At 41.3% G+C, this 17,638-nt stretch overlaps 2 protein-coding genes across 4 annotated transcripts in view; one reads left to right on the plus strand and one right to left on the minus strand.

Annotated features, from left to right (window-relative positions):
- Positions 1-422: 422 nt before the first annotated feature.
- Positions 423-15,215, minus strand: ZCRB1 (zinc finger CCHC-type and RNA binding motif containing 1). Of its 2 annotated transcripts, XM_061361183.1 has the most exons (8): positions 15,079-15,189; positions 10,377-10,464; positions 10,175-10,203; positions 4,243-4,354; positions 4,048-4,155; positions 2,501-2,610; positions 2,329-2,404; positions 423-1,066 (listed from the first exon to the last, which is right to left on the minus strand). In XM_061361183.1, the coding sequence occupies exons 2-8, from the start codon at positions 10,458-10,460 to the stop codon at positions 935-937; spliced, it is 651 nt and encodes a 216-aa protein (XP_061217167.1). In that variant the 5' UTR covers positions 10,461-10,464; positions 15,079-15,189; the 3' UTR covers positions 423-934. The 2 variants fall into 2 exon arrangements, with proteins under 2 accessions (XP_061217167.1, XP_061217168.1); XM_061361184.1 differs by lacking the exons at positions 10,175-10,203; positions 10,377-10,464 and having other exon boundaries at positions 15,079-15,215.
- A 138-nt stretch (positions 15,216-15,353) lies between these two features.
- PPHLN1 (periphilin 1) overlaps positions 15,354-17,638 on the plus strand; it is a 70,777-nt gene continuing 68,492 nt past the window's right edge. For both annotated transcript variants that reach the window (XM_061361181.1, XM_061361182.1), the window contains exon 1: positions 15,354-16,353. The gene's annotated coding sequence lies outside the window, so the exon portion shown is untranslated. The remainder of the gene's footprint in view (positions 16,354-17,638) is intronic.

Raw genomic sequence — 17,638 nt, forward strand, 5'->3', positions numbered from 1 at the left:
ATATTTAAAACCATGTGCATAACCATAATTATCATGTTAAGCACCCAAACTGCAGTCAGGAGAAAGAATGCAGTGTAAGCCCTTATCACAGCAAGAGACTTTCAAGATCATATTTGAGCACATTAGCATATATGCACATTCCTATCTTTAAAACATATGGCTATTCTCATTTTTAATGAAAAACCAACAGAACTATCACTCTTAAAAAAATATTAGGTATGTTTCAAGACTGAACTAATTGCCATATCACTTTCAACTTGCATCTCCGCCTATGAAGCCTATATTGTATACAGTCCATATAATACTATGAAGTGTGAAGCAAGTTCCTAAAACTGTGTTTAAGGCAGAAGTTTAACATCTTAGTATCTTTTTGTAAGCAGACAGATGTATTGTTTAGTCTAAAATGAGTTCACAGGCTGAACTGATGTGACATTAATTTATTATATTACTGCATAAAGAGTTAAAAGACCAGTACAATGCTTAAGGCTGAAAATCAACCCTGTGCCCAGGAACTAGTGCAAGATTCATATGCTACTAAAGCACTACTTCCAAACATACAATAAACAGACCAGTACCTAAAGATTCTGTGGTGGTGATAACAGTGATGCTAAGAGGAACTCCTCTTAGGAAAAAAATCTCAGGAAATTCTCTTATGAAAGATTTCAGTTGCAGGTTGGGTCTAGATACTAACTGCAAAAAGCATTCTCCCAGATATTTTTCTGGTTTTAACTGTAGAAACACATAATTATCTTAAGAGGCTGCCTTGAAAGGTGAAGTTTTGAAAAAGAGAGAGACTAAAAGACGGGAAATTTGGGGGATAGGGTTCAGTAAGTTCCTTCAACATCAAGACAAACCTGTATTACAGAAAACTCTGTAGAACTTTACAAAATGTACACTATATATATATTACATATGCATATAAACCAGCATTATTTCAATCACTAAGTTCTTCCTCATCACTGAAATAAGCACTTTTCTTAATCCGTGGACGTTTTGATTCATCTGAAATTGAAGATTCCCCTGCAGTCTGTGTCCATCTTTGTTGTTCTTCCTCAATTTTGGCTTGCTACAATGAAAGAAGGAAAATATTAGGTAGGATTAAGAAAAAGTACAATGCATTATATAAATAATGATGCTAATTATAATTTAATTTATTGAATTAAAGCATTCAAAGAGTTTATCTCCATTTCCAGGTAAACTGCGTAATGAATGCACTAGAAAACATTCATGGAAGTAGTTCTCATCTGCAAACAGTAGGTACTTTGCACCAGTGCAGGTCACATGGAGCACCCTCCATTTTTAAAGAGAGGAACTTCCCCCATGGCAAACATACAGAACTATAGAGCAGCTGAGATCTGAAGCAAAGAATCCATCACATTTTAAACAGGCATGATTGAATCAGCTTTGTTCCACTAGCAAGTCTTCTGTTAACTTTTGCAACCATTCATGCAGGAAATGAACGTCTTCAGGGATGTAAAGGTTTATTCAACTAGATGCTTCCTATTTTTACTGGGAAATATGCTATTCTAGTTAAAATCTTTGGGTGCCAAGAGAAATGAGAAAGTTTCTTGGCTTGTTTATATTTATAGGTTTTACTTCCATCATGGAGTCTTCCTATTGTGGGAGGGTAACTATGCACATCTGCATTGGGGATTTTTTTGGACTATGTCATCTAAATGCGCTGCACTTATTACAGTCATATTCAGGACAAAGCTATCTTAAAAACTCTTGAAGGTTTTTTTGGAGGGACAAGGGCACACAAGGGGGCAGCTCAGAACCAGGGAGCCAAGAAATTTTAAGATCAGGTCAGGCTTGCTCTGTGTAGAGAAGCAAAAGCTTGTAAAGACTCTCTATCTACATAACAAAAAAATGCATTATGTTTTAAGAAAAGAAGTCCATTAGAGACCACAATGGACTGCACAAGGCAAAGGAAATGCTCCAGAAATAGATGTTGTTGAAGGACAAGGCAGTGAGTGAAGACAGAGAATATACTTAGTCATTTATACATGACTGTTTTTCTGGATGCTCAGTTAAACAGAGTGAAGTGGGATTTGTGGACCAAAAACCTAATAGAACATCACAGCGGAGATGCAGAAGGAAACTAAGCAGCAAAAGAGCTTGAAGGACAAAAAAGAAAAGAAACCTGCAACCCACAAACACATCAATAGTGAAAACAGTAAAGGGAAAAGAAAAAAACAAACCACCGAGTGCCCTGGGTTACAGAGCAGGCAGTCCTAGGGCTGTATCTCAGAGCTTTGCAAAGCAACTCAAAAAACAAGTAGATTTGCATCTAAATAATAATAAATATCCACTGCTTCAATTTTGTACCTGAAAAGCTATGGCTTGGCTGAGACTATCTAGAGCAGGGTCTTCTCCTTCCTCTTCACTTTCTTCTTCCTCCTCACTTTGTTGTGCAAAGAGAAAAATATATAGATCTTTAAATGTTCAGTATGAAAAAGCTTCCTAAAAAAAGTAGTAACGTGTCAATAAATATACATACACTTCTTCTGGCTCAACTATCTTCTTTCTTTTCTTCTTTTCTTTTTTTTTTGGTGGCTCCCGCTCTCCTAGCATATTTTTAGGACATGCGTAACTCAAGTGTCCTGCTTCCTTGGAGAAAAAGAAATATTGCTTAACAGAAACCATTACAAACAACTATCTGTTAAAACATATCATGAGGAAAGTTAATGTAAGGCAGTTCACAGGGGAAAAAAAATGGAAGCAATTAGTAAGATAAATGGAATGCTGAACTAGCACACAGAAGACAAACTCTTCTCTATAAACTTGCCATGGAAACGAAGAGATTAGTGGCGATATGCATGTTTAACTGCAAATTGGGAACAAGCTATAAGCAAAGTAGATTTTTTTTTTTGCTATTGCAATAGCCAAATACACTACAGCACCACTTATGTTCAAGTCAAGATATAAACCTCAGCATTAACAGTTTAAGAAACAGGAGCAAGTCAACATTTCTGCTCTAAAAGATGTTATGAATATAAATCAAGGTTGTATTTGACATGAAATATTACCCAAATCTGAATCTCCTATGCTATTAAGTTTAGGGAAAGTGAGAACTTGCCTAAAACTTAAAATATGCTACTTCTGTAGAAAACCAGTTGTTTTCAGTATTTATTTTACTGCCAGTGATACCACGAATTTCCAAAAGTATAACAAAAGCAGGTATTTTGAAGGAGGTTTTCCTTCTCAAACAGCATCATACTGATACTCAGATCAGGATGCTGACCAACTTGTTAAGCAGCAATAACATATACAATCTTCCCCCCCCCAAATCTCAAATAAAAGACAAAAGGGGTACTATCATTCTCAAAAATGGTAAAATTGCTCCCTTAGTTGGTAATATGTACAGCAAAAAAAAATTTAATTTAACAGCATGGGCAGGATTTAACAGCAATGGTCAAACTGAAGAAACAAACCAAGAGCCTGCGCTGGTTTTGGTACAGTTCATTTTCTTCACAGTACTTACTATAGGGTTATGTTTTGCATTTGTGCTGGAAATGGTGTTCATAACACAGGGATGGTTTAGTTATTGCTGAGCAGTGCTTACGTAGTCAAGGCCTTTTCTGCTTCTCAGCCCACCCCACCAGCAAGTAGGCTGGGGATGCACAAGAAGGTGGGAGGGGATGCAGCCAGGAAAGCTGACCCCAACTGACCAAAGGGAGATTCCATACTATATGATGTCATGCTCAGCAATAAAATTAGGGGGAGGTTTGGTGGAGGGGATCTGACTGGGCATTGATTGGCTGGCAATGAGCAACATACCATTTGCATTACTTACTTTTCTTGGGGTTAATTTTTCTCTGTTATTTTATTTTCATTGCGATTTATTATTACTACTATTTTATTTCAATTATTAATCTGTTCTTCTCTTAACCCACAAGTCTTCTCACTTTTACCCTTCCAATTCTCTTCCCCCCCATCCTGCTGGGGGGTAGAAATGAACAAGTGTAGTGTTTATTTGCTGGCTGGGGTTAAACCACAACAGGGTCAAAGGACGGAATATATTACTTAATTTTTGGTTTTACTCACCCCACACTCGTAACATTTAGACTTATCAAAGTAGTTACGCCTGCGAATGAATTCTGCTGCTCTTCCATTATCAATGGCAATACTTGCTTTTATTACTCTTCCAAACAACTATAGCAAATTAGGAAAAAAAATACCAGTAAATGTTTTGGAGCTGTAAACCCAACCCTCCTGCCAGAACAACTGTCCACAATTTACCTGTTTGTTATTAAGTGCCCGAGAACAGTTCTGTGCAGATTCTTTATCCAAAAACAAAATAAAGGCAACTCCTTTACTCTTCCTGGTGTCTTTCTCTTTCATAATAGTAACTCTGAAAACATATAATCACATTATTGATACACTGAAATTACTTCAGAGACATTTGTTCCTTGAAGATACAGGTGGGATCTTAGCTTCGTTATATAGCAAAAAGCATATTTAACAATAGAAAGGCTCACTTAAATAGACATTCAAAGGAACAGCTAAACTAGCCATGTGGCCAGCAGGGCCAACAGTGTCCTGGGGTGCATCCAGAAGAGTGTGGCCAGCAAGCTGAGAGAAGTGATCCTTCCCCTCTACTCAACCCTGATGAGGCCACATCTGGAGTAGTGCCCAGTTCTGGGCTCCTCAGCACAAGAAAAACAAGAAGCCACTAGAAAGGGTCTAGCAGAGGGCCACAGGATGATCAGGAATTTGGAGCTTTGATTATGAGGAGAGACTGCAGGAGCTGAAAAGGCTTAGTCCAGAAAAGAGAAGACAGAGGGGATCTCATTAACACATATAAGTATCTTGAAGGTGAGTGCCAGGAGGATGGTGCCAGACTCTTTTCAGTGGTGCCCACTGACAGGACAAGGAGCAGTAGCCATAAACTAAAACACAAGAAGTTTCACCTCATCATGAGGAGGAACTTCTTTACATTGAGGGTGGCAGAGCACTGGAACAGGCTGCCCAGGGAGGTGAGGAGTTTCCCTCTCTGGAGACATATAAAACCTGCCTGAACACATTCCTGTGTAACCTGCTCTAGGTGGCCCTGCCTTGCCAGGGGGGTTGGACTGGATGATCCCCAGAGGTCTCTTCCAACCCTAATGATTCTGTGATTCTATACAGATAGAGTGCAGATGATTTTCAAAAATTTATTCCCTTGGATGACTTTAAAAACAGAGAACATACTCTATAGACTTGCAGATGACCTAACTGTAGGGAACTACACATACTGAAGGTGAAATTGAGGGGTAACGTTACCACTCTTACCACTGCTGAAAAACAGTGTCTGGAACTGCATCCAAACTGAGGAATTTATGTACAGGTTAGTCTAATCAGTTAAACAGGCTCACGATAGGAAATGATAAATACATACAGTATTGTTCTATGAATACCTCTAAGTGGAATCCAAGCAGATTGTAGATGCGTGTGTTATTTTATGTAACATACAAAGTCAAATCTTCACCCTAACATTGGAATCAACAGCTTCAGTAGCAGACCAAGAAACTCAAGAAAGCTCTTAACCCAGTAAAAACAGCAGCCAAAGAATGACAAGAGGTGAAGGAGTAAAAGGGTAGGAATTCTTTCAGTCTTAATAGCAACTGTATTTAGCCCTAGGAAACACATAACAAACAAAAAAAAGTACAGGTTAAAAAAGCAGGGAATAAGCCCACCATGGATAGAATAAGGTTCATCCATAAGGCAACCCAAAATTGTAAGTAGTAATGGAGCAATTTAAAAAAACCCAAACAAACGAACTCTACTCCAATGCAGAAGGCCTACCAGGGAACCTGCATACATAACAGATGACCTACATAGTAAAAAGTGTATTAAATAAAAGCTCAATACAGAAAGCCCAAATTTCCCCCAAACACATACACAGAAAGGCAGAGCTTAGTACAGGCTTTTCACCAAACCTTCTTGGACAAGGATGTATTTAATTGAACGTACTGAGTTGAAGAGTCAGTAAAACTGACTTTACAACAATACTATTAATCCTTTCTTCAAGTTACTCCACCAAGATTTCCGAATGAGTCCTAATATGGCCATCATATTTGAAAAATCATGGCAGTCAGGTGAAGTTCCCGATGACTGGAAAAAGGGAAATATAACCCCCATTTTCAAGAAGGGGAAAACAAGATGACCCGAGGAATTACAGACCAGTCAGTCTCACCTCTGTGCCTGGCAAAATCTTGGAGCAGATTCTCCTGGAAGGCATGCTAAGGCACATGAAAAACAACAAGGTGCTTGGTGACAGCCAGCATGGCTTCACTAAGGGGAAATCCTGCCTGACCAATTTGGTGGCCTTCTATGATGGGGCTACAGAACTGATGGACACGGGTTGATGTCATCTACCTGGACTTGTGTAAAGCGTTCGACACTGTCCCACACGACATCCTTGTCTCTAAATTGGAGAGACATCAATTTGATGGATGGACCACTCGGTGGATAAAGAACTGGCTGGATGGCCGCACACAAAGAGTTGTGGTCAATGGCTCAATGTCCAGCTGGAGACCAGTAACGAGTGGTGTCCCTCAGGGATCGGTGTTGGGACCGGTCTTGTTTAACATCTTCGTCGCTGACATGGACAGTGGGATTGAGTGCGCCCTCAGCAAGTCTGCCGATGACACCAAGCTGTGTGGTTCGGTTGATACGCTGGAGGGAAGGAATGGCATCCAGAGGGACCTTGACACGCTTGTGAGGTGGGCTGATGCCAACCTCATGAAGTTTAACCATGCCAAGTGCAAGGATCTACACCTGAAATCCCAGGCACAGCTACAGGTTGGGCAGAGAGGAGATTCAGAGCAGCCCTGGGAAGAAGGACTTGGGGGTGCTGGTCAATGAGAAAATGAAAATGAGCCAGCTTCAGTGTGCACTTGCAGCCCAGAAAGCCAACCATATCCTGGGCTGCATCAAAAGGAGCGTGACCAGCAGGTCAAAGGGGGTAACCCTGCCACTCAGCTCTGCTCTCATGAGACCTCACTTGGAGTATTGTGTGCGGTTCTGGTGTCCTCAACATAAAAAGGACATGGAGCTGTTGGAACAAGCCCAGAGGAGGGCCACGAGGATGATCAGGGGGCTGGAGCACCTCCTGTATGAAGACAGGCTGAGAAAGTTGGGGCTGTTCAGCCTGGAGAAGAGAAGGCTGCGTGGAGACCTCATAGCAGCCTTTCAGAATCTGAAGGGGGCCTACAGGGATGCTGGGGATGGACTCTTCATTAGGGACTGTAGTGACAGGACATGGGGTAACGGGTTAAAACTTAAACAGTTTTAGAGACTGGATATAAGGAATAAGCTCTTTACTGTTAGGGTGGTGAGGCACTGGAATGGGTTGCCCAAGGAAGTTGTGAATTCTCCATTCCTGGCGGTGTTTAAGGCCGGGTTGAACAGAGCCCTGGGTGACATGGTTTAGTGTGAAGTGTCTCTGCCCATGGTAGGGGGGTTGAAACTGGATGATCTTAAGGTCCTTTCCAATCCTAACTTCTCTAATATTCTGTTTGCCCTATACTATTTAAGTGACTATGTAAAGAAAAAACAGATTGTGCTCTCATAGCTTATTACATGCCCCTTGTGTAGGACAGAGTTGTAGCAAGTGGTTAATACCCTTCTCTGGGACCAAAGAGAACATCAGTTTCAACTCCTCGTTTACCACAGATTTTTGGGATAAGTTTGAGCCAAGTTCCCACCACGACTAGTGGTTGTTGATGTGGGTCTAAACTCTGTTGATACTCTTATATTGGGGAAAAGAAACATGTTTTGATTTTAAGGATCAAAACAGAACTCAGATTAGTCAGCCTGAGAGAGCATGATGATTTGTGAGTCACTTTAACTGACTAAATCACAAATATGACCTTGCTGCTGTGCACTTAAAAACACACACAAGCAGAGAAGTTCATGCTTAGGTTGAAGTGTTGACGAAAGCATCAGTAAATTCACTTGATTCTTCAGAGGCATCTGAACTATTTTGTTGGTATCCTTCTGTGTTCTGGGATAGAGTAGAAAAGCCATTTACTGAAAGTAGTCATTGTCTTCTCTTGTGATGCTTTCAACATGAGTGACAGACACTGCATTAAGCATACTGGATTCAAGCAAAACATACTCATGACATGGGTTAGTGCAAGGTGTCCCTACCCATGGCAGGGGGGTTGGAACTAGAAGATCTTAAGGTCTTTTCCAACCCTAACTATTCTATGATTCTAAGCATGACAAATCTTTAAGAAGTAATTTTTTGGAGCCCTAGAAAATCTGATTTCTCAGTGAACAAAGCAAGCTAAAATCATCATAGCCAGGGTATACTGGGGTGAGAAATGGGGAGTACAGAGAAAAAGTCCAGAGTGATTTTCCTGAGCCAACAAAAAAAACCAAAAGACATCTATTAAAGTTTATTTAATTAAGTTAAAGCTGACCTTGATGGCACCACAAAGCTTTCTGTAAAGTGTTTTAAAGTCCCTGAACAGAGACTCTACAGAAATCAAGCTAATGTTTGAAAAGATTTTTCTTGGGAATTAACGACTAGTCACAAATAGGAAAAAATGATCTTTGTTAGCCTCAGTTTCATAGTGAAATGGGATACCAGTAGAATCCCACAGTACTGACACTGTTCATAGTCAGGTCAGATTGCAAACGGGTGAACAGGAAACAAATTTTGCTAGATAAGAAACCCCATGGCAGTATTTTACACATGATATTCTGCAGGTTTCTGCATTTGGCTTAACTTCTGGCAGTGACTAGACAAAATCAAGTAAGTATCAGTAAGTGATTTCTTTGCAAAACAATATATAGGTGTGGGAAACCAATTACTGGGCAGCAAGAATTGCAAGTTCTAAACGAGCTACTTTCACACAGGTCGCAGTGAAGGAAAACACCATTTCTATTATTTATGACAGTAAAAAAAAGGCAAATAAAATACTAGAAAGTATTAAAAAGAAAATGCTGCTATAACACTTTTGAAATAAGCAACGCATCATACAGCCAACACTTAATACAATTCTGATTCTCCTATCAAAGAAGCTCAAAAGCCAGGACAGTAGCAGACTCGTACCCCCAAACACACAGAGTATAGGTATATTACCAAATGGTAACAGGGAGATCAGCACTGTCACATTTATGTAGAACAAGCTCATCAGTGGACAAACACCAGTATTACTCATGCTTCTGTCACAATTTTTCTAGATTGGTAGTTCAGTGATCAACTAAAACAGGTCACACACGCCACCTTGGAAACAAGTGTCCAGTTGTACTGGTCACTGCCTGTGTGCCAGAGCCCTACATAAAGGTTTTCCTCTCAGTCAATTTTTCCAAAAACCCTACAACTTCAGAAAAAGTTGTTTTTTTCTTGCTGTTTGTCACCTGAAACACACCCCTGAGAGCTGAAAAACTTTGAATTTAGCTCTGCCTCTCACAAAGGCATATACTATTGTAGAGGCATCTACAGAGACATCATCAGCTACTAGAAGAGTAGATATTTGCTGGTGCAGGGTTAAAAACTGAAGCCTTGAGTCTGGTTATTATGAACAGTTAAAAAATAAAAAAAAATATCAAGAAACAGAGCAAACCAGCAAATTCTTTATTGTGACAATCATGTCTATCACTTGAATACAGAGACAGGTATTCCCAAGTACTGTTCATGAATACCTCACATATTAAAAACCGTTACTATGCAGCCTTACACCTAATCTTCAGTGTAATACTGAGCAGTCACAAGAACAAGTCCTTCTAGAACTGCAAACAGAGGAACTGTATATGGTAATTGTGGGAACTGTCTGTGGGGATCGTGATGTCTAGTTCACACAAGTAGAATCTCCCACTTTTACTCTAATCCACTTGTGTCCCAGGCAGTGTTTGGGGGAAAGGAAATAACACTTACAGGAAAAGTAGCGTTTTAACTATTTAGAAGAAAAGAGCATTGGTATAAAACAACATTCCTCTTGCTCGTAAGAGGTGGGTAGCAAACCTGTCCCAACACAAATATTCTTCCATCATACATGTAAGTGCAGGAACTTCCACTTGTTAAATTAAATCTATACTTCATTAAAAATTGATAGCACTTCAATACAGTTCCACATTTATTCCTACATTAAAAAAAAGCAAAAGGCTATCAGGTGAAGCAAAGACATTAAATACTTAAAATGAAAGCTACAAAAATAGCAGGCCATGTCAGGTCACTTACTTGACAACTTTCCCATACTTTGAAAATATCTGAAATGAAAAAAAAAATAAAAAGGTTTAGCAATAGATAATTGCTTTTCCTCAGTAATAAATTTATCAAGACAAACTTTTCTAAGTAAAAGCTATATATCAGTATTGTATTTACACTCAAAATTGTTGTCAACAACTTTAATCTGATCAATGCAGCTCTTAAAAAAACTTACCCTGTACAGATCATTGTTCGTCAAAGCAAAGGGTAAATTGGACACATACACGGTGCTTTTGCTTGGTGCCAACCCACCGCTCATTTTCCTGATGAAAAGAGAAAGAGAGGATTTAAACTATATTCAACAGAGAAAGCAACTAAAAAAAAAAAAAAAAAGAAGCAGTTGCAAAACTTCAAGTTGTTTTTCAAACCTAGTCCAGACAGTCATCCATTATAAAGTTGCAGGAAAGCATAGTTTTTATTCCCCTTTCATTGTTTTACATGAAATTAGTACATTCCTTCCTCCTCTCCTGGATCCAAAGTACATTTTTGCTGCATGTGAGTCAATTTGTAAGTAACGAAAAAACAGACACGTCTGCACTTAAAATAAATCTCTGCTGATTTGTGCAGTAAATAAAGGGTTAGATCCATTTACCAAACATTATGGCAAATATAGGAAATAATTGACCTTTGTTCAAGTACCTTCATGATCTGATTCTTTATACAAGTTTCGGTTCAGCTGCATTTAAGAAAGAATAAATCACAACTGGTTACGGGAGAGGGGGAAGCTTCCCTGAAGCAGAGACCTAATTATTGAGGGTGGGAGTGGGGAAGATGCTACATTGACTTTAAAATGTATCTAAGATGCTAAAGCAGCACACATTTCCTCTTGTATCTCTTGCTCAGGAACTGCAAGTGTCCAGAGCTGATCCCAGCATGTCCCCTAGAGACGTTCCCCCCACCACCTCCTCCTCCTGATCAAGCAGCTGCTCTGTATCAAGGAACGAGGGAAATCACAAAGCCATTTTAATTTCTTTCAATGTCTTTCAACCTCTTGAAAGGTTGTGTGTCTGGAAACAATGAATCAATTCAAAACACTCTTGTAACTGCATACACATCATCTAATGCTAGGTGAAGAGTAACTGAGGTAACTTGAAAAAGAACAGCCTATGTTTTTCCTTGTGTTTGGACATTTCCCAAAATTCTAAGTGGTGCTAAAGTCTGTGCAAAATATTTATTTTCCCTTTCATCCATTTTGTAGTCATGGCTCAATTCAAGAAGCAAAATTCAAGATCAGACTAAAGCACAGTCCTTGGGAGAAGAGCAGACCAAACACGTTCCCTATGCAGTCCAATTATCTCCTTATCCAGTTCCCTACAGCCTTATTCCTGCTTCTTGGCATCTCTAGCCAATTCCTGAGCATCAAGCCATTTCTTCAGCAAGACCACCTCATTTAAAAAAATAAGACAAAAGCTGATGAAGAGATAAAAGAAACTAATGTATTAAAAATCAACATCTGTCACAGTACAGTTTCTTACAGGGATGTTTCGATAGTGAGTCTGAACAGACTGCCTGGCCAAGTGCCAACAAAATAACTAGTATCACACTCTAATCTGGCTGCGGTCATTTTCTGGTATTTCATGATTCAGTCATCTGAAGACTTGATATTCCCAGTAGGCACTGATTATCCAAATGTTTTGCTTCTCTTTCCTGATATGCTTCTGTATTGCAATTCATTTGAGTGGCAGTTTCCAAGTGACTCAATTCTGAGGTTTTCCATGTGCAGAGATTGTTTTTTTTTGCATGAGCAGAAATGGCAACATAAAGGTTAAGCAAATGAAAATAGAATAAATTTGCAGTAAAAGGCCACGCATTGCATCTGGTGTTAACGCAGAGTGGATTCATTATTCCAGATTCCGTGCTGCTTGGCATTAGTATCCTTGACAAGCCTAACCAGACTGACTTGGCAGCGTGCCATGCGAATAGATGGCCTGAAGTGCAGTTATCCAGATGTACAGTGGATACAAAAGATTCAGTAAGAGCTACCTTAGCTCTGCATTGTGGTATATTGCAAATGCTAATATATTGCAACAGCAGAGGAGAAAATAGCAGAGGTCAACCTCATGTGTCAGTAGACAGCAATTTTAACTCTGCCTAAAAGACAAGAGAAGCTAGAGCACCTTGTAACAGGAGATGAAGCAAGAACCTTACTAATGAACAGATGCCAGTGAGAATGGCATGATTGGAGAGCAGTCAGCTTACATATTCCACATCATCACAGTGCAACCCTCTGAAGAGACTATATGTCACATGAAGATTACTACAGGTCTAACAGCTTAGTTGATAGGAAATTAAAGCTACAGAACTGCCATTTTCAGCTGCACATTACTTTCTTCAGAAGCAAGCTGAGAGCGTGGCACCCTGGAGTGCTGGCTGCCAGACAGCTGAGGCAGAGCTTTGTTTCTAGTACCCTGGACAAATGTAAGTGAAACAGTCCTGCCGTCTTCAACTGCCCAAATATTCTTAGCAATTCTTATTGTTTAGGACTACTGTGCCAGGATTTCTTACTTGTAATGTCCAACTTGCCAAGCAGACACAATTTTAATAAAAAAGGAAGTACAATAACTGTAAGACTATCACCATGGTCATGTTTGAGATGGCAAAGGATTACATTTAGCACTCCAGGAAAGAATATTTCCACAGACCTGCAGGAGGACTTTCTCTTCCAAATGCTAAGGGGTCATTGGGATAGTTCATAAAGACCTTATTTAACCCAGCAGATACTGACAGTTTTGCCCAATGGTAACATTTGGGTCATTCACCTGTCTACTTAAAAGCCTGATCTTCCTTACTAGCTCTTCTGCAGAACATTCAAAAATAATATTCTACCAAAAGCAATCTCTCAAACAGCTTGAGCATGTAGACATGCAGATTTCCGGTTAACTGTTGTGAATACAGTAGTATAAATGTAATTTTAGATTCAACCACTGGAACAATGCTTCCCACCACCAGAAAACTTAAAACATCACACGCTAATTTTTACTCTGCTATAACCAACCCATCAGTCTTTTAAACCACCATGAAGCCCATCTGGGGATACCAAGTGCCAACACCATATGAACAATAGCTCCTCCTTCCCTTTATGATGGGGATGCCAGCCTTGCTAGGCCAGCTTCATATTGACTGGTCTGTTTTCCAGCTGGGAGGCAGGCAAAGGGGGGAATAAAACCTGCTAGTTTCAGCTTTAAGCTAACTGTCCAGATGGGACACATCTCTTTTGCAGCCTCATCATTACAAGGCTCAGAGACCTCATACTTGAGGGACTTTCTAACTTCATAGAACTGCCCAATACAATTTTAACATTTTCATCACATTCTTTCTGCTTGATCACCAGTCTCTCTGCTCTTAGGTTTTCACCTCCCAGGCTGAAAAAAAAACAACCCTTCCCTCCACCCAAAAAAACCCCATCTGAGCTTTCTACTTGCTGCAGGGGCCTCCCCTGAGAGTCATGCACAACCTGGCTTCTACACCTTGCTAAAACTCTCCAACAAATCAAAACATTTCTGTTTTGTAGTGAATGCTATTATGGGGCCTCTCTGATCTTCAGGGTATACCTGGTTGCTTAACTTTAAAGCATGAGCTGGAAGCTTATATATTAGCTTCATGGGATTGAGCACAACTCCCATCGATGTAATAGCCTCTCTATAGTATTAATGTTTTCTTCATTTATCATTTTCACATATTAATTTCAGGATAGAGTTGTCTCTCATTACAAAGACTTCTTGAAGTCATCTTTTTCTGTCTTTTCCAACAACTCAAAGAACCCATTTTTTAACAAGAGCCATCTGTCAGTAATGATTTAGACTCCTGGAAAATATTTTGGGTACATGAGTATGTTTTGCTTGAATCCAATATGCTTAATGCAGTGTCTGTCACTCATGTTGAAAGCATCACAAGAGAAGACAATGACTACTTTCAGTAAATGGCTTTTCTACTCTGTCCCACAACACAGAAGGATACCAACAAAATAGTTCAGATGCCTCTGAAGCATCAAGTGAATTTACTGATGCTTTCGTCAACACTCCAACCTAAGCATGAACTTCTGTTTGTGTGTGTTTTTAAGTGCACAGCAGCAAGGTCATATTTGTGATTTAGTCAGTTAAAGTGACTCACAAATCATCATGCTTTCTCAGGCTGACTAATCTGAGTTCTGTTTTGATCCTTAAAATCAAAACATGTTTCTTTTCCCCAATATAAGAATATCAACAGAGTTTAGACCCACATCAACAACCATTAGTTGTGGTGGGAACTTGGCTCAAACTTATACCAAAAATCTGTGGTAAACGAGGAGTTGAAACTGATGGTCTCTTTGGTCCCAGAGAAGGGTATTAACCACTTGCTACAACTCTGTCCTACACAAGGGGCATGTAGTAAGCTATGAGAGCACAATCTGTTTTTTCTTTACATAGTGACTTAAATAGTACAGGGCAAATAGAATCAATAGAACAGTTAGGATTGGAAAGGACCTTAAGATCATCCAGTTTCAACCCCCCTGCCATGGGGAGAGACACTTCACACTAAACCATGTCACCCAGGGCTCTGTTCAGCCTGGCCTTGAACACCACCAGGAATGGAGAATTCACAACTTCCTTGGGCAACCCGTTCCAGTGCCTCACCACCCGAACAGTAAAGAACTTCTTCCTTATATCTAACCGGAACTTCCCCTCTTAAATTTGAAGCCATTACCCCTTGTCCTATTGCTGCAGTCCCTGATGAAGAGCCCCTCTCCAGTATCCTCATAGGCCCGCGCAGAACGCCACAACCGCACAACCTCCCCGGCTGCAAACAACCGCTCCAGCCACCCACCAGGCCTCTCTCCGGCCATCACCGAACCACGGCGAGAGCTTCCCCCCCGTTCCCCTCAAGGGGCCGCGGCCTACCCGTCACGGCGGGGCTCACCCCGCACGGGCACCCATGGTGCGACGCGATACCGGCCGAAACGACAGCAGCACACGACGCACCCTCCCACACCACGGCCGCTCCGACCGCCCCCTCAGCACGACGGCACTCTTCCGCTGACGGGTCACGCCGAGCGCAACACCCACCCAATAGATGATAGCGATGGGGGAAGGAATGAGGACGCTTCCGATGACGTCAGGGGAGCGCCGGAAGCGGCGGTAGAGGTGCGGCGGTAGCGAAGGGAGCTGCGTGCCGCGCCGCGCCGCGCCAGGGAGAGGCGGGTGAGCGGGGTGCCGGGGTCGCGGTCCGTGCTCGGTGCTTCGGAGCTGCTGCCTGACCTCCCTCTTTCGTGGAGTGAACGTGACGCTTTGCTGTGCTCAACGTGGGCCCCCGGTCCGTGGCAGCGGTTTGCCGCCCGGCTGCCCTGTGAGGCGTTGCGGGGCGCCCGGGGGCCTGTTCCTCCCCGTTCCCCGCTGTCGCGCTGCGGACACGTGCTCGGGTGGTCGCGGAAGCGTCGGTAAGGCCGCTCCTGGGGCTGGGGGGACGGCCCCGAGGGGACTTCGGGAGCTGCGTCCGGCTGCCCACCCTGGTTCCTTATTCCTCTGTGTCTCTGGGGAGGCTGGGTACGTGGAAGTGGCGGGATGGGGTGGGGGGAGGAACCGGGAAGGAAAAGCGCCCATGGGTGGGGTTGCTGAGTGCCAACGGGAATGGCTTTTGTAAACGTTATCTTTTCACCCCTTTTTAAACCCACAAGTGATCTCAGTTTGCAGTTTAATTTGTGGTTTTGTTTTGAAGGGAAGGATGATCCCACTTGTGTGTACGCCTGAGAGTTAATTTAAACTTTAACAACGGGTAACGAATGTTTGGAGGCTGCATAAACCACGTTGTAAATGCTTCCAGTGAGGTGTCTTGTGGGTATGAGGGTGCAGCATCAGTGTCTTTATGCTTCTAGAAGGATAAACAAGACATAAGTGTGTCACTCAGCTGATTTCCTTAGAACTACTGGAATAAGTCTTTACACTTAGCTTAACAACAGGGTGTCTGTAGTAGATTTAAAGCCTGTATTAGTATTTAAACACTATCCGTGTGCTTTCCATGGTTCTTCATTCTCATCCACGTTTCTCTTTGCCCTGCATTAGTGTTTTCATGGGTAGTCTTAATAATTCTTTATCTGAGGTGTCTGGGACTTCAAGGAAACAAAGTCTCTGTCAGAAGGACACAAAAGGACGTGGAAACTGACCGAATCTGTGCAAGCAGTGAGTAGAGTTCAATACTATTATTTGGGTGAAATATTCAGGGTTGGTTGGTACTTCCAAGAGTAAATGTAGAAAACATTGCAGTTTTGACCTGTTGTGGCAGCAGTATGGTGAACTGACACATTTTGTTGCAAAAATGTTTGTGCTGCAAGATGGAAAGTCACGTTGGAGGCAGTGATCCATGCAGTTGTTTTCATTGATGTTGCTAGTGTAGCAGTCCTGTTGCAGCCTGGTAGAATATTCTTTTGGTAGCACTGACACTTAGGAAGGATGGGACGTTGGGAATTGCAGGTGTTCAGGTAAAGATAAGCAGTAATACATCAGTCATTGTATTAATATAACCCTCAACTCATTGCCTCCATTTCTTTTGCTCCCAGTGATATATTAGAAGGATGTGGTAAGAACACTGAACCAGAGGGATTGTAAATCCTCATCAGAGTGCTGCTGCTGATTTCACTCAGTTTACACATTTCTGGCTTTTTTCCCCTTTTGAGGTGGGAGCTGACTTTTGTGGTCAGTGCTTCTTTAAATATTCTTTTCCTTTTTTCCTTTTTTTTTCGTTTGTCTTATTTTAAGTCAAATTATTGTGAACGGGTCAGGAAAGATTGGGAAAAAGCCTCTTCCTTCAAGCTATTTCATATCTAGGCTGAATACACTAGATTTGTTGCAGTCATGCTTCTAATTGCTTTTGAAAATCTTACAGCCTAACGTTTGTTATTAGAAAGAGATGGATTCTCTTTGTATTCCTGTTTTTTTTTCAGTGCCACCCTCAGAGTGTTTTATATACTGTTATGGTGGATTTCTCCCTCTGCTCTTACACTTCTGCTTTTTCATCTTATCAGTAGAGAAGTATGTCTGTTCAGTGTTTTCTGCATGTCCCAAGTATGGGGGAAGGAAAGTTACCTTTTTGTTCCTCCAGACTCAGTTGTGTGTCTTGCTTCCTGTCTGGGTAAGAGATACTGGGATATCTTTGAAGCATTATTATCTTTGAAGCATTATTAAACAGAGATTCTAATTGTTGGACGAAAAGGTGGTATTTTCTGCCTTTGTCCTCAAAGCAGTACCTGTTGCAAAATTGTCCATGATATGTCTAAGAAGTTGCAATTCTCTGAGCATTTCTCCTAACCCTTACTCATACAAAAGAATCTGAGCTTTTCAAAGCGGAGGAGAGGCAGAGCTGGCCCGCATTTGTCAAAGTAACAGTATAAAGCCAGATATGTCCCAGTAGCATCAGAGGTATGGCAGCTGCCTGCCACTGCATTTAGAGCACAGCATCGGTTTTGTG

This window comes from Neopsephotus bourkii, unplaced genomic scaffold (assembly GCF_033783945.1).
Source record: "Neopsephotus bourkii isolate Nb327-2 ecotype Australia unplaced genomic scaffold, CSIRO-AGI_Nbou_v1 NB_1053, whole genome shotgun sequence".
NCBI classification, from domain to species: Eukaryota; Metazoa; Chordata; class Aves; order Psittaciformes; family Psittacidae; genus Neopsephotus; species Neopsephotus bourkii.